Source organism: Acartia tonsa, chromosome 11 (genome assembly GCF_053477335.1).
Source record: "Acartia tonsa isolate MP-2025a chromosome 11, ASM5347733v1, whole genome shotgun sequence".
Taxonomy (NCBI): domain Eukaryota; kingdom Metazoa; phylum Arthropoda; class Copepoda; order Calanoida; family Acartiidae; genus Acartia; species Acartia tonsa.
The window spans coordinates 35086769-35113801 of record NC_137270.1 but is presented as its reverse complement, the minus strand read 5'-3'; the positions used below and the strand labels follow the sequence as shown (position 1 = coordinate 35113801).

The 27033-nt window shown below is 30.3% G+C and overlaps 1 protein-coding gene across 4 annotated transcripts in view; it reads left to right on the top strand.

Moving 5' to 3' along the window:
* The window catches only part of LOC145331020 (voltage-dependent calcium channel type A subunit alpha-1-like), a 172473-nt gene that overhangs the window by 112249 nt on the left and 33191 nt on the right, over window positions 1-27033 (top strand). For 2 of the 4 annotated variants that reach the window (XM_080175614.1, XM_080175613.1), the window contains 12 exons: window positions 4255-4364; window positions 10095-10200; window positions 10825-10917; window positions 18874-18986; window positions 20950-21049; window positions 21462-21622; window positions 22276-22422; window positions 22886-22945; window positions 23344-23485; window positions 23780-23836; window positions 24901-24939; window positions 26871-26978. In XM_080175614.1, coding sequence (XP_080031740.1) covers window positions 4255-4364; window positions 10095-10200; window positions 10825-10917; window positions 18874-18986; window positions 20950-21049; window positions 21462-21622; window positions 22276-22422; window positions 22886-22945; window positions 23344-23485; window positions 23780-23836; window positions 24901-24939; window positions 26871-26978 — 1236 coding nt within the window. The remainder of the gene's footprint in view (window positions 1-4254; window positions 4365-10094; window positions 10201-10824; window positions 10918-18873; window positions 18987-20949; window positions 21050-21461; window positions 21623-22275; window positions 22423-22885; window positions 22946-23343; window positions 23486-23779; window positions 23837-24900; window positions 24940-26870; window positions 26979-27033) is intronic. The other 2 variants (XM_080175615.1, XM_080175616.1) reach the window with 1 other exon arrangement.

Here is a 27033-nt window from a genome sequence, read left to right as displayed (position 1 = left end):
CATTACTTTAGGATTTATTTCAAATATATGCCACTTGTTTTTTTCTATCTAACTTGTAAAATAAAGACATGTAAAAATATGAAGTTATTCTGCCCTACAAAATAGTTTTACATGTTCCTTAGCCTTGCCAATGGTGAATAGTGGATATGGCCAAAACATAGCAATACCTGCCAGAAAAAAAACTTTTTTAACCTTTAGAATTTCTCTATTTCTATTTATTTTTTGCTCTCTTTTTATGATTTATATTTTATTCTATGTGTAAATTTTGGGAAATAATTAAGAAAAGAGAATGATATCCAGTGATCATACTGACAATTTAATAGATGGTTACTGAAGACCACACCCCGTGCTTACCACTTCTTAAAGCAGAGAGATGCAGTAATCTTGAGTTGTGAATTTCTCTGTTTTTAACAAGACTATGCATAGTTGGTTATCATACAAACATTTTACTAATATAATTGACACTAGTGGTTTCGCCGCTGAGGCCTTTAGGGACATTTCTTTTGATTTTATAATTTAAAAGAAAAAAAATTAGGGGGGAAGGAGAGTTATAAACTTTTCCAGGGCCTTTTAGAAGCATCACTGTAGAGGAGACACCTACCGGTTAGCGAGATCTTTTGTTACAGACAGACGGACATCCTATTACATTTATACCATGATAAGTTTTGAATAAGAAATATAAGTGGAGATAAATTTTTGTACTGATTATAGCTAAAACAAACTGAATAAAGCCGCATTAAAAATCATCCAACTAAGTCTTTCAATATCTATATTATAATTATAAGCATTCAAAATAACAGTAAAGTAATGTTCAGTAAAATAAAATGTCGAACCTCGTAAAAGTGTCGAACTATGACGTCAGAAAAAAATAACAATTAACCAATGAGAAGCCAGTATTCACTGTAATTGACCAATGGTAAAATATATAGCGGTCTCTCATTGGTTAATTGTTAATTTTTTCTGACGTCATAGTCAGACACTTTTACTGGGTTCTAAAATGTCGTATTAGTAAAATGTTTGTGTGATTACCTGGGTAAAACTCAGCCACCCATCTAAACTAAACTCCAGCATGGCAGATTTAACCCTGAGAAGTGCATTCTTAATCTGCAACAATTTCTTTCAGTGGTGCCCAGTGCAGGCAGGGAGGAGACATTAGGCTCTTTATTACACTAGTCCCTAAAGTTTTATAATTACATTTTGTTATTTGTTGGCTTAACAACGTTGGGGACTTTTATTGAATTTTGATTGGTCTGTTAATTAAGTTGTGTGTCTAAAAGTTTCAACCTCTAACTGTATTCTTCAGAAGGGATAATTTTGTGTATCATTATTGGTTATAAAAATTAATTCATCGGCCATTTTCTTATACCTTTAGATTCCTGGCTGGGAGTGGTGTGAGTTCTGCCCAGAAAAAAAGGCATTTTAATTTTATCATAATGTTAAAGATGCCTTGGCCTTATCATCTCCATAATTTTTCCACACGCAGGGATATTGGGATAAGGTACTGATCTTCAAAAATATGCCTGCTACTTTTTATATTTACTAGCGGTTACGCCCCTAGAGTCCTAGAGGTGGGGGTTGAATTCGACACCCCAATTTTTATATTAGATTTTTAAAGGTTAAAAAAAATTTTTGGTGGGAGGAGTTGACCTCCCTTCATTTCAATTTTAGTTTTAAGAAGAAAAACAAAATAAATGTGGTGCTATGATGGTTTTAAGCTATTTAGTTGGCTAGCATCAATTATATTTTGAGTCCAATTCAGAAATGATGCAAATGATAATGTGTTAAAATGAAAAAGCATTTCATTATTTAAACTGAATAATGATCTATTTTTTAAAAATATTTTACACATATTTTGCCTCATACACATGAAGAATATGTTTTTAACCCCTAACTGTTTAAAATGTTCTTTCACAAAATATGAATAATGCAAAATTCCATCATATCAGACTTTGTCTTGTTTATGGAGTTTTAAAAATGTTATCAAGACTTCTAGAATGCTTGAGGCGCCAGTCTAACATAGCCTTAAGCTTGCTAAGATAAAGCGGGAATATGTCTTTCTAAACTGTTGAAATTCAGGGAGGGAGGGGACAATAAAATGTAATCTGTACCCTAAAATTAATTTAGTTTATCATATTTGAAAGGGTACATCAAATAATCTTTTATTGTCTTATTAAAATTTCTGATTTAATTTTTTATACATGCGAAAATAAATAACATTTGTATTAAAAAAATTTAAGACACTCTTTTTTTTCCTTAAGTAATAAGATTTATAAGTTTTAAAAACGTTTTTATAAAGAATTTTAATGTTATAGGTAGATTTGAAACCTGCATCAAATTTCAAGGATTTTTTTATTAAATTCGTTTTTTGTATAATTCTTTATTTAAAAGCGCAAATACAATTTATGTTAATTAATTTTAACATCCGTGATAGGTGGATTGAAAACTACCTGCGCTTTTATTGGTTGAATGATGTACGACACTTAATTCACCACCAATCACAGATGTCAATGTTAATTAACTTAAATTGTATTATAGCTTTTAGATACAGAATTATACAAAAAACTAATTTAAAAAAAAATCCTTAAAATTTTATTCAGATTTCAAATCTACCTCTAACATTAAAATTCTTTCCTACTTATAAATCTTTCTAAAGTAAATTATTTTAGGATAATAGTGTTAAAAAAGAGGTTTTAGGAGAATTTCTATCCCTTATACCTGTTTTTAAAAGTGAGAGGAAAAATGTATCAATATTGCTTTATTTACAGGATGTCATGCTATGTACTATGTGGCCTTGTATCAATACTTTAATATCCTTTATCACAGTCTCTTGAAAAGTGATAGAAATTCTGCAAAATATTTAAATAGATTGTTAATGATATGTTTTTGAGGTTAGGATACCTCATTACCTTTGATTACACGGGTTTGATACAGAGGTCTTAACTCATAACTGAGCAATTTAATGAATTTTATAACTGTCACGCATCTAACCTAACAGTAGTAGGTAAAAAATAACCTATATTTCATACTAATATAACAGGTTAAATAGTTATACTTTTGTTGTTTTTTATTTATCAAAAAAAACAAATGTTTTTATAATATTTAACAAATAGATATACTTTGAAATTATCTAAATAATAAATATTCGTCCCTTTAGCTAGATTGTTGGTATGTAAAATTGTGCATCATTTGGTACGAAAAAAATATTCGTTTATAAAGACAAGCAGTTTTTAGCCAAAACACATTTTTTGTAACAAATATGGTATCTTAAGTTTTAGTTAGATCCATGAAATATAATTTTTCCATTATTTTAAAGCTTTATTATTTTAATACATTTTCGACGAGACATGATAAGGATTGAGTATATTTTTATTGGCATATATTTTGAGACTTATTTATGCCACAAAAATTGATATTTTTTATGATTTTGCATGGATTTACCCTGTTGAAGTAACATGCAAACCTTTACCAATTATTTTGCAAAAATGTGAAATAAATAGATTAAACTGATAAAAAAGACAATCAGTTATTTAGACAATCTTGTAAAAAATAAATAAATGTTATACAGTGAACTTGGTTTATCATATAGGATATCCATAACTAATTTATATTGTTTTTTTTTTATTAAAGTAATATCATAATAGTATTTTTTAGCATCGTATTATAGATAGTTTTTCGCGGACAGTAAAGTAAAAAATCATTAGATTAATTCCAGTTTTGTTGGCACCGAGTGCCAAAAGGCATGGGCCTACAAAACTGATATAAATTCTATGATTTTTAAGAATTGTCTGTATTACGATGCAATACATGAGTTATCAGTATGGCCCAGAACCGGTTCTTTTCCAGCGTATATTAACTGGAATCGTAGCCATACTAGAAAATTTCCTACTGTCTTTTTTTCAACAAAAAAATGAAAGCAAAGTAATGTAAAGCTTTTTTATTTAGATATAAGAATTTTAAAATGAAGATTTTTTTGAATTTTAAGACAAATCATTTTTGGTAAAATTGATAACGCTTTTTATTGTGCCTATAAGAAATGACGTTACCATTGGTAAATTGAAATGTATACTGGCCTATAATTGGTCAATTAAAATGTATATTTGCCTACTATTGGTCAATTAAACTGGCCTGTCATTGGTAATTTGGTCTTTGTATTGGTCTATCATTGATAATTTGTATTGTATGACGTCGTTTTTTAATAGGCATTATAAAAACTTCTAAATTGTTGTCAAAAAATAATCTGTTGTTTGCTGTCAGGCTGCTGCTGAGGCTGCTGAAAGGGCTGCAGCTGCTGCGCTGGAAGAAGCCCAGCTGGCAGGACTACCACCACCCATCCTTCCATACTCCAGTCTTTTCATTTTCTCCAGGTATATAATATACATTTATTAGCGGCTACGCCCCTAGAGGCCTCTAGGGGCACTTGAGGAGGAGAGAGTCGAAATTAATAATTCAATTTCTTATTTTAGATTTAAAAAAAAAAAAATTTTATTTTTTTTTTGGGGGGGGGCGAAAAAAAATATTTTTTTTGGGGGGGGTGAGGGTGGTGCCCCCCCCCCTTCATTTTTAATTTTAGTTAAAAAAAATTTTTTTTCTAATTTATTTTTTTTTGGGGGGGGGATTTTTCATTTTTTGGGGGTTGGGGGTGTCCCACCCCCCAAGAAAATAGTTATAAACCTTCCCGGGACCTATGAGAAGCTACCCTGTTAAGGAGAACCCGATCGGTTCAGCGGTTAGCGAGATCCTTCGGTACAAACATACAAACATACAAACACACAGACACACAAACACACAGACATCCTGTTACTTTAGTATAAGGATTATACTAATTTGATTTGTGTTTAATGATTTCTGTGTTGGTTAGGTATATTAATCTAGAAATCAAGTTTAATTCTCTTCAGTAATTTAATTGAAAACCAGGGATCGGAAGCCTCACGTAAGCCGCGTGTAAGCCTCAATGAAATCGTGATTTTATCACAATAAAATTCAGCTGGATGTATAAAACGGCTCTTTAGCAGACAATCCTTCTTTCTGAAATTTTTTTTTCTGCTCACAAGCAGGTTTAAAACTGAGGCTTATGCGCGGCTTACGTGAGGCTTCCGATCCCTGTTGAAAACTTATCCTACTTTTATTACATGAAATATAACGTTAGAGAAAATTAATTTTAATAGTGAATATGAATGTATAAAACTAATTAAGGAATTGTTTGATGAAATATTATAAGAGTAGTCAGACTAGATTCAACCAGCTTTTTACCCATTTTTTAATAAAATAAAATTACTTTTCAAAAGGAATAAACATTGAATGAAGATAAAAATAATTGAAGCAAGGTTAATAAAAGCAAGAGTTTGTTCCATGACATTTACTCAATAATTTTTATTAGTTATTTCTGAGATATATACCTACAATAAACTTTTTATTAGTTTCATAATATCTTTTTATGCAGACCTATCTCAATTTATAATAAATAAGAGATTATCATTTCAAAAAGATTTTAAAAATCCTGCATGCATACAACTATTTTATAATGCTAATACAATTAAGAGGAATAATAAAGGAGTGTTTTTAAAATTTTGAGTATTCTGGGGTACTTTTGTGTAACCACTGGGGCCAGCTCAAGCTCCACATTATGACATAACAGGTTGAAATTTCCGCTGGATAAGAACCGGTTCTAAGCCACACTGAAAAAAAAATCATGTTTAGCATCTTATTACAGACAATTTTCAACAAATATTAAACTAAAAATCATAAATGTAAAACAAATTTTAATAGCCTGTGCCTTCGGACCCTCGTGGATAACAAAACTGGTTTTAGTTTTTTTTATATCCGCGGAAAGCAGTTTATAATACGATGCGATACACAACTATTACTTGTCCCTAAGCCCTGAGTTGTTGTAACTGCAGCTGGCCAATTATAAAGTTTTGTATCTGTTAGTTGTGTTTATAGTTTTATAAAACAGTATTTTACACTAAACATTTACACATATACTATTACATAGAAAATGTAATATATAGAAAGTAAGAAAACATTTACACATATACTATTACATAGAACATGTAATATATAGAAAGTAAGGAAACATTTACACATATACTATTACATAGAACATGTAATATATAGAAAGTAAGGAAACATTTACACATATACTATTACATAGAACATGTAATATATAGAAAGTAAGGAAACATTTACACATATACTATTACATAGAACATGTAATATATAGAAAGTAAGGAAGAAGTTATCAATGTTTTGTTATAAGGATAGACACAGAAAAACAATGAATGGTGTAAGAAACACAGAGACTGAAGGGACAATGGGCTGTTTATTACACAAGTCCCCAAAGTTTTATAATTATTCGTTGGCTTAACAACTTTAAGAACTTTTAATGAATTTTGATTGGTTGGTTTATTAGATTTAGTGTCCATTCGTTTTAAACACTAATTGTAATCTACAGGGGTAATTTTATTTATCAACATTGAGGATGTAATTGTACAACAATTTGTCGGCTATTGTATTATCACTTTAGATCCCCGTGTAAGAAATGCGTTAAGACCAAATCATAACTAATGACGTTAAAATTGGTAACTCATATTTATTTAACATTTTTTTTTTGTGAAAAAGGAATAATTAAGATGTTGATCAAGTTATTGTAATAAAACTATAGTATATAAATGACAATGTAAAACCAAACAACTACCCGAAGTCCCCATTTAAGGATCTTTTTCGTCTGCTAGCAAATTACTTTCTGCTCTTTTGTGTTAATATTCGCTATTCGTTGATTTTCAAAGACCCAATTAAAAGTTTGCACATAGTCCTTAGGAAAGGGACATACAGTTATTTAATCCCTTCCCTCTAGAGTGTTATACTCTTATGTTCTTGTTATTCTATATTTATTAGTCTGTGGTGAAAAATAAAAAGTTCTACATTTTACGCTTGTATAACGTTGCAACACTTTTCCTGCAGTTTTAGAATAAAAAGACATTCATTATCTGATGAAACAACTGCAGGCATATAAATTATTTTTTTTTGCATGAAATTATAATTTATTGCTTAGTGATTTAAACAGTAAAATTTATGTCCGTAAATAATTTAGAAATAACAATTGTGACGAAGCCCAATCTGTACCACTTTTGCACCACTTTTGATTCCTATGACGTCATAAAAATGAGGGACTCTCCACCTCTTTTATAAGGGTTTTCTTTCCCACTTCTCCTCTCATCTCTCTCATTTTTATGGCGTCACAGGAATCAAAAGTGGTACAGATTGGGCTTCGTCAAAATTGTTAGATCGGTTGGACATATTACTATGATTCGTTCTGTAAATGATGGAGTTGCTTCGCTTCTAAAAAAGAGCATCTATACTTTTAAAAGCAAATTGAACCACCAAAATAGTACATACGTATATGTCTATTTAATGTCTGTATATGTTTTGCTTAATGGCCATTAAATAGTTGCTTAATTACTCCAAAATAGCAAACAAGGTTAAGTACATCAAATTATAGAGAAACATCAAGAAATTTCGGGCACTCATATTGGGTGCATTGATACCCCCCCCCCCCCACTTTTTTTCTAGTAAGTTGAGAAAAAAAAGTGTAGTTTTTGTGTTTAGTACTTAAGTTCGGGCTAGGTTAGGTTATATTGGGTACTGGGTAGACCAGATGGGTTAAGGTACTAAAATTTTTGTTTTAGACATAAGAAAAAACTACCCCTCCCCTCATTTCTTTTTATTTCTAAAAATGGGAGGGGGGTTTTAGCGCTCAACAGCCTGTTTGATTCAAATCCTGAACATTCCCTAATGAAGTATTTTTGAGACATTAGATGTTTAATCCTCATTTTCTCTTTTAAGCCTTGTTTAGAGTCATTACGTTATTTGGGCGCGACAATGGCTTTATTCACATACAGACAAAAAGGCTTGTAAAGTAGCTTCTTTACAATACCAATATACGTATGTACGTAATTGTAGAGAAAAAAAAGTAAATTATATACAAGATAAAACAGAAATTAAGATTAGACCAATTCCCATTTTTAAAAAACACAAATAGTCAAAGATACCAAATTACTCAATATCATAAATTATTAGTATTACGTTTCCAGTATGGCTTCGAGACCGGATAATATCCGCTGGATTAGAACCGATTTTTAGCCATACTGAAAAATTATTTATTACTGACATTTTTCCACGAATTTTAAAACAAAAATCTTAAAATTGATGCCAATTTTGTTAAGCTAACAAAACTGGTTTTAATCTTAGAATTTTTTATTTTAATTTCCGCAGAAAGCTGTCTATAAAACGATGCGATAAATAAATAAAATAGAATGGTATATGTATATGTATATGAAAAGAAAAGGGTATAGTTAGTATAGCTGCGCTTTTAAAAATGCAAATTTTATCTGTATGTAACTGAACTCAAGTAAGCTTACATAAATTATAATGCATTAGTAATGAATAATTGGAATGGAAAAATTATGGAAGAAAAATTGCGATTGCATTTCTTCTCATTTTCTTTAGTTCTTATGCATAAGTTTTTAGAATATTTTTCAAATAATTTTACCCTCATTTTTCTTACATTCTATTTTTATTTGAATTGAAAACTAATTTAAAAAGAAACAAAAATTACTTTGTCTACAGCAAGAACGATAGAGTTTTAAGTCAAGAAAATAAAACATTATGATAACCGGTTCTACCCCATCCCTTTTTCCCTTCCCCACTTTCAGGTTGGAAGAGTGACGCAAATTTCAGATCCCAGATTTCGCGATTTGAATAAAAATTATCTTTGTATTAAATCGAATTTAATAATCTTGCAAGCATCGCTTTTATCTTATGAAGAAAAATAGTAAATCAAACGTCGAAAACTGAGATCTGAAATTTGCGTCAACCTCCAATATGACGCATGACCGCTACGACCGCAAGACTTGGCATTATTTTTCCACTATCCTAGCAACCAGTAATATTTAAAAGTAGCAGCTCTTTGAATGAATATGTATAAAAAATACCTTAAGGAAAACCGAAGTGTAATAAAGCCTAAAGATTGGTGTAGCCTTACATAATAAATATTTATTTAGGCCAGGGTATTAAATGTCTTTGCACCTCTGCTATTTGTTTTTGTTACATCTTTAAACAAATATGTTCTTAGTCCGCCAAATCTTATAAACGGTCCGTTAGTCGGCCTGTTGTAAAAAGAATAGAAATATAAGAATAGAAGCATATTCTGAACCCTTTTTCGTCAAATCTATGAAGGAACATTTCTAGCAGACAAAAGTATTGTTAACTATCGACTCAAGCTGATGTGGATTCTTAAAAAATGATAGACTCGCTACTCGATACCTAGTGAGGCAAAATTATTTTTGTGAAAAATCATTCAAAAGCACATTAAAAATCTACACAAATTAAACAAAATCGTATGTTAATAACCCTTTCAAGATTTCATTTAATTTTTGTAAATTTTTTTATTCGATTTTGGAGGATTTTTCACAAAAATAATTTTGCCTCACCAGCGAGTAGCCAGCCCACCTTTTTTTATAAGAATCCAACTCTGTTTGAAGCTTTTAAATTGAAGATAAAATGTTTAGGCAATTATTTTTGATTCCGCAAAGCTTTTTACTAAGAAAATATACTGTTTACAGTTGACTTTTATCTATGTATGAAATGAAAAAAAATACGTTCGTAACAAAATGTGTACACAATTTCAACCAATGAGATTAAATGTATGTACCGATGCGATTCTCCTATTGGCTCAATCAGACATTACCTCTTTTTCTTAGTACCTTTATTGTAAAAAGTTATGCACCTTTTTGGTTTGAGACAACGGTTTTGGAATTATTAGACGTAGTTACGCCTTCAAAAAAAAAGCCAAATTTGAAAAATGAGTTTTTATGCCGTTTAAACGAAGCTCTTTGTAGTGTCTATAAAACTGACGTCTTACTAGCCTACCATTGGTCAATTAGTCTGTGTATTGGCCTATCATTGGTCATTTGTATTGTTTGACGTCATCTATTGTAAAGGTTCTATAAAAAGCTTCGTTTAAAGCAATACTTTATGTATCAAAAACAATACACATTGAATTAACCTTATTAGATTATTGAATATTATATTTTCAGTGAGAATTCATTTCGTGCAGCCATCCATTCAATTGTCACATTTCCACTGTTTGACGTTTTCATCATGTTGGTTATTGTGGCCTCTTCAGTATCTTTGGCATCTGAGGTATAGCAGATATACAGTGATAGATGGATAAAATAGGAAGGAATTTATTGTGCCTATAGAAAAATGACGTCATACAATACAAATAGCTTATGATCATTTGTATTGTATGACATCATTATTTATAGGCACTATAAGCTGCTTTATCAAATATGTAGATACATTGATAGATATGTATAAAGAAAGATCGGTAGATAGATGGATAGATTCTAATATAGGTGAGAAGTTATATAGATTGATAAGCATTCCATTCCTTAATGCACTAAAAACAATCTGTAATGCCATTAAAAAATATCAATTACAAGAGTTATATTTAGGAACAATGAAATAGAGATAGATAGGCATATAGGTAGATATTGTATATAATAGACTTTATAGATAGATAGACAGGCAGATAGGTTGGATGATAATTAGATGAACACCAAAAAATTAACATAGAGTATCTAAAAGAGATTTATTATCCCCTGTAAAAATGCTGGCATTCTATCGATTCTTAATTTGAGGGGTTATGTCATTAACATGACTTTATAAAAAGTGGCAATTGCTGACATAATATTTACGCATCTATAATCTACACATTTATGTTGACATTATAAAGACACAATTTTTGACAAGGTCCTTTTTTAGGATCCTGTAAATGTGGACAGCGAATGGAACAAATTTCTGGGTCAGCTTGATTACGGATTTACATGTATTTTTGCAATCGAAGTTTTACTCAAGGTAAAAATTTAATAACATAACAATTAATTTTTTGTAAAGACATAGAATAGTAAAAAATTGGGAATTGAAGGGTGGGTAAAAGGTTCTGGAAAACATTATGAAAAACAAAATAACCATTTAAATTACTGCTTGATGAAAACAATAAATAATTCAGGGCTCGGAAGCCGCGCATGAGCCTAATACTTGAACCCGTTAGTGTCACAAAAAAAATCGAAATGATGGATTGTCTGTTTAGACATTTAGATGATTTTTAATAAAATGACGATTTCACTGAGGCTTACACGCGGCTGACGCGCGAATGCCGAGCCCTGTAAAATATTCGGCTCAGATGTTTTTCCAGAAAATTTATACCTGTTTTTAGAACTGGGTTATTTTTTATGTGATTTTGATAGAAATTAGCATGACACGAAAAAAAAACTAGATGTTACTACCCTCTATATTTGTTTTTTAATATACAGCACAGCACAGTTAGATAAACATAGTAGAAGAGCACAAATTTTATAATTATATTTCCAGTATGGCTTCGAAACTGATTAGAATCCGCTGGATTAGAACCGGATATCAGCCATACTGAAACTCATGTAGTGTATCGTATTACAGACAATTTCCCACGAATATTGAAATAAAAATCATAAAATTAACACCAGTTTTGTTAGACGAACCTTTTGGCCCCTCAGGGCTAACAAACCTGGTTTAAGTCTTATGAACTTTCATTTTAATATCCGCGAAAAAGCTGTCTATAATACGATGCGATAAATAACCATTCCCACTTTATATGTGATGAAACTTTGATAGAATTGAGGTGATGTTAATTTTATTTTATTTTAATAATTTCTGGTAAGTAATAATCTGAAAATTGAAATTACAGGCCAACCCGTTGGAAAAGTTGAATTAGGAGGTAGAGAAATCCTTCTTTTTTTACAAGTTTAGGGGTTTTAAATCCTCTGCTTTGTGAAAACATAGAAACTTTGAAACATTAAACAAGGACGACTTTTAGACAATACGACAATCCTTTTTTTACTGGACGTTGGACATATAAACAATCCACCTTATGTAAAGTAGCTCAACTAACAACACAAAGAAAACAAACAGTATGGCCTCAAAACCGATTTATATCTGGTGGATAAAAACCGGTTCTCAGCCACACTGAAAAATCATGTATCGTATCGTATTATATCCAGTTTTCTACAAATATACAATGTACAATCATAATACTAAAAAAACGTTTTGTTAGTTCGTTCCTTCGACATCTCAGGGCTAGCAAGACTGGTTTTAATCTTATAATTATACATTTTTATATTTGTAAAAAGCTATTTATAATACAATGCGATAAATAAATATACCTAGTTATATGTTTCAAAGTTTCTATGAGAACAAAATATTAAGAAAAAATTCAAAGACGATTTGTAGGTAAAATTATATAATTTAAATGATTCGCAAAACAGGACACTAAATTTGCCTAAGTAGCTAAATATGAACTAAAAAAAAAGATGATTATAAAATAATCATTCAGTTTTGTGATTTTTTTCTGCTTTTGTATATTGATATTAAAAGCGAAGTTTTTCTATTATTAGGGGTGGTCCGTCCGTACGTCCGTCCGTCCGTAACGTTAATTTAGGCATGTTAGAATTGTCATATCGACTTTAAACTTTGCATGCAGATTCCTGTTGGTGCTATTTAAAAAGTGTAGCAACTCTATAATCGTTACCATAATGTCCGTACGTCCATTTTAAACATGTTAATTTTTTCACTTTATTAGCAACATTTTTTTTTATTTTAAGCGAAGCATCTCTATAATCAAGTCCTAAAATTGTCTGTATGTCCTGAAACAGAATTCGGTATTTAAGATGTTTTTCAACAAATTTACTTATAATTTTGTCAAAACATATGTATTAATATTTGTGTATTCAGTTCTGACACTTCACAAGAGTTAATGTTCGTCTGTCATATTGTTTCAGAGCTTCGCTTTTATGGATGTTGTCATCCTTGTTATTATAATAATCAGAGTAAGAATATAATCTTTTATTCATTTTAATTTGTAGATTTCTGGAAAATTTTTTTGATGATTTTCAAAACTTTTGGGATGCCTTTGGTTATTAGACCCTTCATTACCCCCTCCCCTTGGACGTTTTTTTCTATTGAAATATTTATCTGCACAATAATTGTAAAGGTTTATTTATGATATATATTCTGGGGGTATACATTAAGAGATATAAGTTTTCCGGAATTTTAATGTAGGGAGTAGATTTGAAATCTGCATCAAATTTTAAGGATTTTTTATAAAATTCGTTTTTTGTATAATTCTTTATCTAAAAGCGGAAATACATTTTAAGTTAATTAATTTTGACCAATAGGATAGTTGGATTTTAAACTACCTGCGCTCTAATTAGTTGAATGATGTACGACATCCAATCAGAGCGCAGATTTTTTAAATCCACCAATCACGGATGCCAAAATTAATTAACTTAATTTGTATTTCCGCTTTTAGATAAAGAATTATACAAAAAATGAATTTTATAAAAAATCCTTAAAATTTGATGCAGATTTCAAATCTACTCCCTACATTAAAGTTCCGGAAAACTTATATCTCTTAGTATACATAGTACCCCGTCCCGGATTTGAAAAATTTTGTTAAAATTTTTGCCCCCAGCCAAAATATGGTTGATTTATGCATAAAAATGACCCATGCAAAATATTTTTTCTGTAGTGCAAAAATTGCGACGGTACAAGCACTGCAAAGTTTTTAAAATCTGCAAAAAACCCTGTTTTTATGGCTTTTTTGGGGCTTTTGTACCATCCCAATTTTAAAGATTTTTACAAAATTTCAATTCAAGTGTGTTGATATATACCTGAAATTTACCAAAAAAAATGGGGGCAGTCTCAATTATAACATATGAAGGTGTAACAAGTAATCTTCCAAATACAAAATTGTCAAATTGCATACATATATAATAGGGTTGGGCCGGATACTTTTTTGGACGGATATTGGATATCTGGCTAATTTTTAATGCCGAATATTTGACATCTGGCCAGATATCTAGCAAATATCCGGTAATTTGGCCGGATATCTGGTTATTCGGCCGGATATCCGGTAATTTGCCGGATACCAAATATGTTGCATTATGAATCATCTGGATATCTGGTATCCGTCCAAAAAAGTATCCGGCCTACCTCTATTATAAGTATGAGATTTGTTTGATACACAAAACTATCCCTTTTGTAGATTAAACTTAGCGGTTGAAACGTTTATACACTTGACTTAATAAACCAACCAATCAAAATTCAATAAAATTCTCAAAAGTTGTTAACCTAATGAATTAGAAAAACAATTATAAAACTTTAGGGACAAGTGAAATAAACAGTCCAATTTCCCCTCCCTCTCTGAATTATACCAGAGTGTACCAAAAGTCTAATAATAAATTGAGAGGCAGAGCACAATGGGCTGTTAATTACACTAGTCCCCAAAGTTTTAAAAACTTTTTCATTTGTTTGCTCAACAACTTTTTAGATTGTTTGAAATTTTAATTGGTTTAATAAGACGTTCCAACCACCTATTGTAATCAACAGAAAGGGTAAGTTTGTGTATAATCATGGGGTATACACGTCAATTTATCAATTATTTAATACTAATAAACAGCTCAATGTCCTCTCCCTCCCTGAACTATACAAGAGTGTATCACAAGTCTAAGAATAACTAGGGAGGGAGGGGACATGGGCTGTTTAATACACTAGTCCCGGAAGGTTTATAATAACATTTTTTTTATTTCTTGGCTCAACAACTTAGGAGACTTTAATTGAATTTTAATTGGTTGGTTCATTAGGTTTAGTGATCAAACGTTTCAACCACTATGTAATCAACAAAAAAGGGTTAGTTTGTGTATCATCATGGAATATACAAATAAATTTATCAGCCATTGCCTAATCCCTCTAGATCCCTGTACCCAAAGTCTTCTAATAACTAGAACACTTTCATTTTTATTACATAACAAGAAATAACATGTTACTGAAGGATCTAAGGGATAAGACTATGGCTAATGAATTGATGTACATCCCCATTAATAATACACAAAATTAACCCTTCTGTAGATTAAAATTAGTGGTAGAAACGATTAAACACACAAATTAATAAACCAATCCATCAAAATTTATTGAAAGTCCCCAAAGTTATTGAGTCAACGAATAAGAAAAGGTTATTTTCAAACTTTTGGGACTAGTGTATTAAACGGTCTATTTTGTCCAATCTATTTCTGATACTTATTAAATGCAAATCTTTTCTATAATATGAGTCTGAACGAACTCCGTAAAGGTTAGCTCTTTTATTTAATCTAAGCAAGTTGAAACTTTTTGATTGAAAACTTTGGTTGATGATTCCTGTAACAATAAGGGTTTAGAAAGTGAAGCAACTCTGCAATCGGTACTTCTGCTTTATAGCTTTAGTTTTTGATATATTGAAGACGTAAGTTTAATGCAAATTATTGCCAGTTTCCCAAGTGCCAAGTCGAGCACATACTTTCTAGTTTGTTTCTTAATTATATAAGGTCAGGTAAGGATAGTTTATATTGGGTACCAGGGACCCTTGCAAGTTAATATAAGGAGGGAGGGGTTGTCAGTGATCAAAAGACACTTTGAGGGAAAGCACCGAACATATTTTATGAGCTAAGACATCTTTTTCCATTAAGTCAATACAAAATTAACAGAGATAAACAATGAATAATGACACATAAAAAGATAATGTTAAAAATTATCTAATTTTCACAAGAAGAGCTTCTCCATATTACTTTCTAGCGGTAACGCTCCTAAAGAACTCTTGGGCACCTGAGAGTAGGGTCGATCCTCTAATTTTATTTAAGTGGTAATAACTGAAACATTCCCTGGATCTATCAGAAACTTTACTGTAAAGAGAAACAATTGCATACATATATAATAGGGTTGGGCCGATACTTTTTTGGCTGGATACCGGATATCCTGTTGATTTCTAATGACAGATAATCGTTATATGGCAAATTACCAGATATCTGACCGAATAAAAGAACATCGGCCGAATAACCGGATATCTGGCCGAATAACCGGATATCCGGCAAAATAACCGGATATCCGGTCAAATAACTGGATATCCGGCAAAATAACATATATTTGACAGATATCCGGCATTATAAATCAGCCAGATATCCAGTATCCGTCCAAAAAAGTATCCGGCCCAACCCTATTATATATGTATGCAATTTGACAATTTTGTATTTGGAAGATTACTTGCTACACCTTCATATGTTATAATTGAGACTGCCCCCATTTTTTTTGGTAAATTTCAGGTATATATCAACACACCCGAATTGAAATTTTGTAAAAATCTTCAAAATTGGGATGGTACAAAAGCCCCAAAAAAGCCATAAAAACAGGGTTTTTTGCAGATTTTAAAAACTTTGCAGTGCTTGTACCGTCGCAATTTTTGCACTACAGAAAAAATATTTTGCATGGGTCATTTTTATGCATAAATCAACCATATTTTGGCTGGGGGCAAAACTTTTAACAAAATTTTTCAAATCCGGGACGGGGTAATACATAGTACATACATATTTCTAAACATTATAGGGGTGCTCACGGGATAATGTTTTTGGCTATTTTTTTTCTACCAAATTATATATTGCGATTAAGTTCTCTTAATGTTACTTTGCCTGAAGATAATTAAAGTCGCTTAACAGATTATGACGTCATACGATAAAATAACCAATGAGAGGCCAGCATAAATTTTACCATATTGGTCAATTACAGTGTTTACTGGTCTCTCATTGGCTATTATATCGTATGACGTGATAATCTGTTGAGGGACTTTAATCATCTTCCTTTTACCTTCCTATCAAGAATAAAGGAACCCGGTATTAGTGTCGGACTGATTATGACGTAACAAAAAAAATTAGCCAATGAGAGGACATTATTGACCAATGGTAAAATTCATAGTAGCCTCTCATTGGCTAATTTTTTTTGTTACGTCATAATCAGTCCGACACTAATACCGGGTTCAGAATAAAGTCAGTAATTTAGAAATAAGACTATGTACTTTAATAAATATTATTTACTTTATAAAAAAAAATTCCTGCCTGGCTGACAAATTGTTTGAGGAATCCTTGTCCTATTTTATCCCCGCCTAATCCTGTGGTGATTAGGAAAAGTATTTGTCTCATTTTTATTCTTGTCTCAAACTTCCTGGGATTATCAATAAGAGATAAAGATAAAGGAGAAAGGTATATTATTTATCATTTTTTATCATACTAGCGGCTACGCCCCTAGAGGCCTCTAGAGACACTTGCAGAGGTGGGAATTGAATTGGATAACTCAATTTCTTAATTTAAATTTTAAAAGAAAAAGTAAAAAACTTTTTTGGGGGGGAAATATTTTGTTTTTATTTTAGTTGAAAAAAATAGATTGGAAAAAAATTTTGGGGGATGTAATTTTTTTTCTAGGGGCGAGTTCTCGTGGGAGGGTGGTGTTACCCTCCCCCAAAATAGTTATAAACCTTCCCGAGACCTCTGAGAATCTACCCTTTTAAGGAGAACCCGATCGGTTTAGTGGTTAGCGAGATCCTTCGTTACAAACAAACAAACAGACATCATAGATTAATCTATAAACATATTTAGATATATAACCCGAATCCCTTTGTTGGGGACCTTTTCGTCTGTTAGCAAATTGCTTTCTGCTCTTTTGTAGCGACTTGCCTGTGTTAATATTCCCGACGCTAAAAGTTTATTTTCTAAGACCGAATTGAAAGTCGGCACAATGTCCTCAGGGTGGGGACATACAGTTATTTAATCCTTCCCAATCTATTGTTTTATTCTAATGAGTATAAGATGATAATTCTTCTTTAACTTTTTCTCTCTAATTGAAAGTGGTCCAAAAATCTCTAAAACTAAGTAATTTCCATCATTGATAAGTCTAATAGCAGTTTTTTCTCTTTTTTAATGATTAGTTTTAGAGCATTATAATCAAATAATGAATTTTAAGATTTTAAGACTTTATGACAAATCTCATGAAAATTTAATAAAGCTTTCAAATCATTGTAGTTAGTTGATAAAAGACTTCAAAAATGACACTCAGTTAAAAGTATGAAGAAAAAATCAGATTTCCTGATAAATTTTAAAAGACACACATTAAATTTATCAGAAATTCTATAAAAACTTTATGTAGTTAAAGCGCTTATATATATCAAAGTAATTATAAATCTTAAAAAAAAAGACTCTCTAAATTACTTTGATGACTTTTTTTTGTTTTGTGAAATTGTAAAATTAATTATGTAAATGAAAATGAAAAAACCTTACAATTAAAGACTTATTAAGGTTAAACTATCGATATAATTTTCAGAGGTTATAAAATGTAAAAAAAAACGGACTTAATAATAAAAAAAAATATTTTTAGACTATATAGTAGTATTTTGATATTTTTAAAAATGTTATTAAAACAAGGATTTTAACAAAGGTAGCGAAGATGATTTTTTTTTTAAATCTTGATAATAAAAAATTGTAAATTTTCCTAATACATTTGCTGAATCTTTTTTTAGTGCATATAAAAAAAAACGTCTTGCAATACAAATTACCAATCATAACCCAAAACACTGACTAAATACCAATGGCATGCAAGTATACATTTTATTTGACCAATGGTAGGCCAGTATGACGTCATTTATTATAGGCACCATTAAAAGCTTCACATTTATTGCAAATTTTTTTGTGTGTGTATGAAAACACATTCAGGGATAGATAGGACAATGGCAGTTAGATTATCATGCAACCCTTTTACAATGTATGTGACAGACCAATTGCCAAATTTAATATGTAAAAATTGAAGGGTAGATTAATTCAGCATACTCTGATACCTGAAAAAAAGGAAAACTATGGAATATGTTTGTTAATTATGACTTTTAATGCCATAAAGAGAGAAAAAAATAACTGTTTTTTTAATTATTAGATTATTGACTACGGCCTAGTTCTTCACCCTGGTTCTTACCTCAGAGAAATGTGGAATTGTATGGATCTCATCGTCGTATCCTGTGCTATCACTTCATTTACTATGGACATGATGTAAGTTTAGCTATCTATCCTTCAGTTTGTATGTCTATCTGTTTATACATCAGTCTGTATGTCTATCTACCTATCTATATGTTTGTATGTCTATTTATCCATGTGTGGAATTGTATGGATCTCATCGTCGTATCCTGTGCTATCACTTCATTTACTATGGACATGATGTAAGTATATCTATCTATCCATTATTTTGTATGTCTATCCATCTATCCATCAGTTTGTATGTCTATCAATCTATGAAATTGTATGTATCTTATAGTTGTATCCTGTGCCATAACTTCATTTACTATGAACATGATGTAAGTTTATCTATACATCTATCAGTTTGTTTGTCTATTTATTTATATATCTCTTTGTATGTCTATCTACCTATCTATATGTTTGTATGTCTATCTATTCAAAAGTGGAATTGTATGGATCTTATAGTCGTTTTATGTGCTATAAATTCATTTCCTATAGATGTGATATAAGTTCATCTATCTATTCATCAGTATGTATGTCGATCTATCTATCCATCAGTTTGTATGTCTATCTATCTATCCATCAGTTTGTATGTCTATCTATCTATCCATCAGTTTGTATGTCTATCTTTCTATTTATCAGTTTGTATATCTATCCTTCTATCTGTTTATCTGTCCATCTATTGCATTGATGTATGCAATTACTTAATTTACTGTAGGTCTAATTATCTGTCTTTATGTCTATATGCCTTTTTCTTGCTATCATTCTGATCAAGGAATTCTCTACCAATTAATTTTCTATGGACATGATGTAAGTTTGTCTATCTATCTATTTCTCTAATATATCCTACCCAGACGGACGGACATGTTATAGCATAATATAAATAAATATTAACAATATTGAGACCAGAATATCAATAGATTAAACCATGTTGCTATAGACTAGCATGAGCAATATTCTTCCATTTTTATTTCTATGTTTTAAATTAGCGGTTGCGATCCTATCATCTAGGAGCTGTGTATTCGGAGTAAGGAAAATAGGGAAATAGCTTAAAACTAAACTTAGATATAAAGGGAACTACAAGAAGCTTCCATAAAATGTTTAAATCAATGAGTTCAGTAATTATCGAAATCTTAAGCTACAGACAAAAATACCTTACTACTTACATAATAAGATTAAGTCTTAGTGTCCCTTATAAATAAGGCTAAACTTTTTTAAAACGAATTTTTTCTCTCAAAGAGATGGGTAGGTTTCTGGTAAAATCCGTAAAGGTCATGTGTTATAAGAAAAAAACAGTAGTAGAACGATAAAAATTTATGTTAACTTTAAAAAAAAATTTGTCTATAGTTCTTTTCCAATAAGAAATACACATATTTAGTGAATATTATCGTTCTACTACTATTTTTAAGCCTTAAAACACACACCTTTACGGATTCTACCAGAAACCTACCCCTCTCATTTTAGTCAATTTGTAAAAGGTTGATAAATATAGCACAGTCTATTGTCAATATCCTGTAGATATATTATAATATATAGAAACTCTTTATCTGTCCTTCAGGATTCATTTCCTCTACTAATACAAGTTTATTTTTAGTGTATGGTTGCTTCTATACAAGTCTTGCTTGTTGGTTGTTCGGTAGCGCATTTTTAGATCATAAAGTTCATTCTATAAAAAAGTAGTAGGGTTTTTTTCTGCCTGAAGCTTAACATTCAATTAACTACTGCACACAGATTGAGTTCTCCATTTTCGGGAAGCCTCAAATATGTCCTGAGATGGTTTTAGAATATTTGGATTTTTGGTTTTAAGTCTTGGGGTGGTTTAGGCTATTTTTTTCGATCCTTGAATACAGTGTTTTTAAATTCTAGGGTCGCAAACACCAGTAATCAGATAAAGTTTTATTACTTACAACTTTATATAAAAATTTTAGAAAAAAAAATCTTCGAAATGAAAAATAAAATCTACTAATGTACATAATACTGTATCAATCTATCTATTTAGTGGAAGTTCAGGAGCTGAAAACCTGGGTGTTATCAAGTCCCTTCGAGTACTTAGGGTCCTTAGACCTTTGAAAACTATCAAGAGAGTGCCTAAACTTAAGGTAATCAAAATATTTTTGTACATTTTAGCTTTGCTGTGTTTTTAAGTGCTTTAATACAGGGATAACCCAATCGTAGTAAGTTCAAATACTGTTATAAAATCTAATTGTGAAATTAAAACAAGATTTTGGGGAGGGGGGCCGGGGGGGTTAAGTAAATCAGTAAAAAAATGTTTACATGTGTGAGAGAATTTGTAAATATCCCACATCTAAAAAATGGAAGGGGGACCCATATTTTGGAGTTGAAATATAAAAATTCACCTGATTAGTAAAAACTAATGACTACCTATGTAGTTTGAAATATATTTTGGTGGGTTTCAAAAATATTTTGTTTTTCCCTTCACAATGTTTGGGTTTGGTTAAGTTATTACTTTATTTGCAACATTAGCACTTATAATTTTCTTTTGTGATTTAGGCCGTGTTCGACTGTGTTATCAACTCGTTGAAGAACGTGTGTAATATTCTCATTGTCTACCTCCTATTTCACTTCATCTTTGCCGTCATTGCCGTCCAACTGTTTAATGGAAAGTTCTTCTACTGTAATGATCTCAGCATGGAGGACGCGGAAACTTGCCAGTAAGTAGAACAGGACGGACGGACGAATGTTACTCAGTGTAATTGTAGAGAAGCTTCGCTTCTATCCCTAATAAAACAGGGGTTATATATACAAGTTTAAAAACTAAAGTAAATTTAATATCTACAGAATTAGGATGGGTTAAATTGGATTATAATAGATTTCTTCCCTTTATATATTATGGGGGAAGTAATCAACAACACAATAAATAATACAATACATTTATGATTTACCTAAAATAGATATTATACAAGAACATTATTATTATGGGGAGCGCTGCCTCTTTTCAAATGAGTCTGTCCGCTACAAGTAACCTGTAGAGTAGTTTTGCTTCTCTACAAGTACACCTTTTTAAAATTCGGAAATAAATATAAAATTTCAATAAGCTTTTGGCCTTAACGTTTAAGTAGGTTGCAAATATATGACTTGCCAGTGACTTTAAAAATCGAAATTAAGTTAGAAAAGAACTAGGTGATTTATTGATTCTTTAACATGACCATTTTAATTTTGTGCAAGTATTTTAAAAGATTTTTTTTGGTATTTTAACATTTTTTTTATTAATAGGCGGTGGTAAAAATTTGAAAACGAAAAAAATTATAAATTAGTTATTATCTTTTTACCCCCCTTCATTTGCTAATTTTTTTTTATTTTCTAGGGGCGAATATTTTGTATTCGGTTCCGATGCCCTGGAGCCCCCCGCCGTTTTCCCACGTCTCTGGAGACGACAAAAGTTTCACTATGATAACGTGGGTATCGCCTGCCTTACTCTCTTTGCCGTTCAGACTACTGAGGGATGGCCTGTGTAAGTTTTATTATTTTTTGGGGAAAAAACGAAACTTTCCTATGATGAGGATTGGTCCTATCGTCCGTAACGGATAGCTCTTAACGGTGTGACAAGAGTTGTCTTATATTTTTTTACATGATGATTCCTGCAACAATTGGATACGTTTAGAAAAATTACTATTCTGGTTATAAGTTCTGACAATGTACAAGTCCTTATGTTCGTTTGTCTTACTGAACTTGTTTGAGAACTCTACTTTTTATGGATATTGTCTTATTAGTCTGTGTATTGGCCTATCATTGGTCATTTGTTATGACGTCATTTTTATAGGCACTATAAAGAGCTTCTGTTGCAACTATTAAGATTACTTTAATCCTTCTTTAATATTAGTGTACGCCAACAATCCATGTACATGTATTATTCTTGTTTAATTTTAGTGTACTCCAACAATTCATGTACATGTATCATTCTTGTTTAATTGTAGTGTACTCCAACAATCCATGGCTGTGACTTACGAGGAACAAGGACCAGTCAATCTTTACAGGTAGAACTTATAAAAAAATTTCAGGCATAGCAAAATATCAACCCAAACTAATGTTATAATTAAAAATTATAATAATAATAAAAAAATTACAAATAATCTTTTATGATTTTTTCAAAAAAGCATCTAGTGTTCACTTCTTCTACCAATTTTTAAAAAAAAATCAATGCTTTCTCGTCATTTCTATGGCTTTGGGGAATTCTGAATTGATTGTCCACAAAATGTGTCTGTCCGCGTGTGTGTGTGTTTGTTTGTGTTTTATGCCAATAGATACACTAAACTGCATTAAAAATAATCTAGAGAGACACTCTCTAAATCAGCCAATAAGACTCTATAATTCTCTTCTAAATTTTTGACGCATTATTGGGATCTAATTATAATACAACTATTATTCTATTTAGGATTGAGATGTCTATTTTCTACATTGTTTACTTCATTGTGTTCCCCTTCTTCTTTGTCAATATTTTCGTTGCCTTGATTATCATCACTTTTCAAGAACAGGGAGAGGCAGAACTTCAGGAGGCGGAGATTGATAAAAATCAGGTAAAATTATGTTTTTCATTATAGGTTACTAGCCTGAAATACACTTTTGATACGGAGGAGGGGTGAGGAAGACTCTCTACCTAAAATTTTAGTTTTTTTCCCTTTTGGGTGGAGGATTGGGGTGGAGGTTACAGGTCCTTTCGCCAAAAAGAACCTTCTCGAGACCCATAAGAATCATCGTTGTTAAGGAGAGCAATTTTGATTTAGTACAAAAAAGGGGTTTAAATTTAAAAAATAAAATAGACTTACTTATATTTTGTATTACATTAAAACATGCTGAAACTGTATATTTAGAAATCCTGCATCGATTTTGCCATCAACGCCCGTCCACTCGAGCGCTACATGCCAGAGGTGAGTTCGAATCCTAGCTTTCAACACTTACATACATGCTTGCAATATACGTTGTCGAAATATATATTTGAGGAAATTTTTTTTAATGATAGATGATTTAGATTGTTGGATTTATATGATTTTCATTTTAGAAAAATTATCATAAAGCCTTTAAATTAATATTTGATATTTTGACTTTGTATAGACTGTAATTTTTTAGTCCAGCAATTTAAGCCTAATCTATCAAATCTATCATTAGAGAGGAAATAAAAAGAAAATATCAAAATTTACTTCTTTATGTAAAACTAGATAAAATGCTTTGTATGTGCTACAAATCAGACAAATCACATTCAAGTTTTCAGAGTGTAACGTATTTTGGCATTTAAGTACTTCAAAACAAATTTTTAGACTATTCAATATGTTTAATATGTTTTTGACTACAGTATGAAAGCCAAAATATTACACACTCTTTTAGAAACACAGAGACTTCTGATTAAGTAAAAAAATAGGATCTTTGTATAGTAAAAAATTTAATAATGTTGCAAAGAACTTATTTAGAAGTCTCTGTAAAATTGCAATAAAATTAACAAAAAATGTCCATAATATGAAATATTTTTGCATGGCATATATTTTTCAATGGGCCCTTTATTCTAGTTTGTCTTTAAGTCTAACATTAAATTATGTATATTTAAAATCATTGGGTTTAATTAATTATATTTTTGGTTAGAGAGTCGTCTTTCTTACATTCTTTATTATTCCTATTAATTTTTTTATGAAAATAATTGAAATACCCACAAAGGCACTTAAAATCCTTTGAAATATAATCATAAATAAATTTGGGTTCATTGCATATACAAAATAAATTAAAATTGAATTCTTCTATCGTTTTGTATTTAGTATTTAAGCTCAATGTTGTATTGAAAAGTGTTTAACCAATTCAGTCAAAAGTTGAATTCAAGATACTAATTTAAGACTATCTAACACTGTGTTGTGGGGATTTTCCCCCATTTTTTGGCTGTTTTGTATTATCACTGAATGAATTAAATGTACGTGTACGTGAATGTTGTATTTTGTGCTATGTTTAGCGATTGATTAGTCTCGCCACGTTGCGACACGAGAAAAAGGTATGTATTTATCATTCAGGTTTTTTTGTAGAAAATTTTACTTAAAACTGCTCATAAATTTTTCTTAAAAAAGGGTCATTTTTTCACGCATTTTCCTTAAAGTTATGTGTTAGTATTTAGTAAAATGCGCTTATTTGGTCAAACTGCTCCTAATTTTGACCATTTCATGAATTAAAAGCTATTTTTATAAGCAAAAGCATAATACTAGAGCAGTTTTTCTGTAAAACAATATGTAAATATGTTATTTGGTGCTTTTTATTTAAAAACTTTATTTGATTGAATAGATCCTGTTGTTATTACAAAAAAAAATTTGCTTTTGACTGCCTTAAAAAATTAAATATTAAGTACCATGATGATAAATTGAAATCATAAGCCATAGATATGCATATGATTTAGCCTTTGCACATACACGACTAAGCAAAAACTCATTGTACATTTAATAATGCACATTTTTAGTTATTTGTGTAGTTTAGAAGTTTTGTAAATTACATAATTTGAACATAGGATAATTAATCAGCGTTTTTTAATATTCAGGAGTAACTTAAATTGTTAATTTTGTGTGTTTTTAAAGGTGTTCAAAACTAGATAATTAGTTTACTTATCGTTCACAAAGCTAAAGGAAGAAATATAAATTAGAAATAAAGAAAATTTACTTGATCCTTTATTTCTGCCATTTTAAGAAACATGTACTTTTGACTGGCAGAAAACTTAATGGCATACTAGGTGTTATTATACATTCATGTCTATATATGGACCTCCTTCCCTTATATCAACATTTAAAAAAAAAATATGTTTCTAGCCCTTATGGGGCCTATAACCCTGCGAAGCTTAATCCAACATAATACATATATGTTTTTTACAAAGTTTTTATTTTAAATTCTTATGCGATTTGAGGGAAACCATAGCAAAGTGTTGATCTTCTGGTGAAAAATTTGTTTATAATTAATTAGTTAATTATAGTTAATTAGGGTTTAAGAGATATATGATAGCGTTTATAAGTTATTTTAATTTGGCTGCCTAAACATTATCTTTAAAACAAAATTTGCATACAGTACAAAATTATATTTAATGACATTTTTCTCAACCTCATTCCATAATGAGTCTTTAGAATATATACTAATCCTAATTTAATTGATGATAAACTTATGACATTGTTATACATCATTTCAGCACATTACAAGTTATTACAATTTGGCACCTGGCATAATTAAAATCCTTTTTCTGTTATGAAAAGTAGTTTTATTTAAGTAATATTTAGATAATTTTACATTATGCTTTTCATTTTTGATTTATAAAAAGGGACAACAATATTGCTTATTATTTTTCAAACCATATGTTAAAAAATTCATAAATACTTGACCTATCCTTAATTTTTAAGCTTTATTTTTATAGTGATCCTCAAAAAAAAGACAAAGATCCCTTTTAAAAAAGAATCCCTTGGCCTTATAATTTTTTGCACATTTTGAAATAATGATAATTTTTCCTATATAATACTTTATAAATTTTTGTAAATAAACTATCCTAATTCCTAATATATTTTGTTGATAAAATTATTATAAATAGGGCTTAAATCTAAGTGATTTTATATCCAATTTAATCAAACAATTCCATTGTTTTTCATACATAACTTGAAATTAAAAGTGTGAAAAAATAGCATTGAAAAATTTGGATAAGAAATAATTTAGGATTTAAGGTTTGTGTAATTAAGTAAAATGATAATCATTTTTTTAATAAAAAGTTTAGAAGTAACTTTGATTTGGTATCTAATGTAATATTAGAATTATTATTTAATTTCTTGCATAATGAAAAAAGACATTCATAAGTGCAAGCTAATTTGATAACAAAAAATGGCTTATATGGACAAAAGCCTGGATTTTAAATTATATTCTATTCTGCAATATTATTTTGGTTATAATTGTTATATTTTGCAGGAACGAGACAGTTACAAGTATAAGCTGTGGAGGTTGGTAGAATCAACACCATTTGAATATTTTATCATGACTCTTATTGTTCTCAATACAATCCTACTCATGTTAAAGGTAAGAATTATAGTATCAAATAAAATCTAAAGAATAAAAAATTTTCCAAAAATGT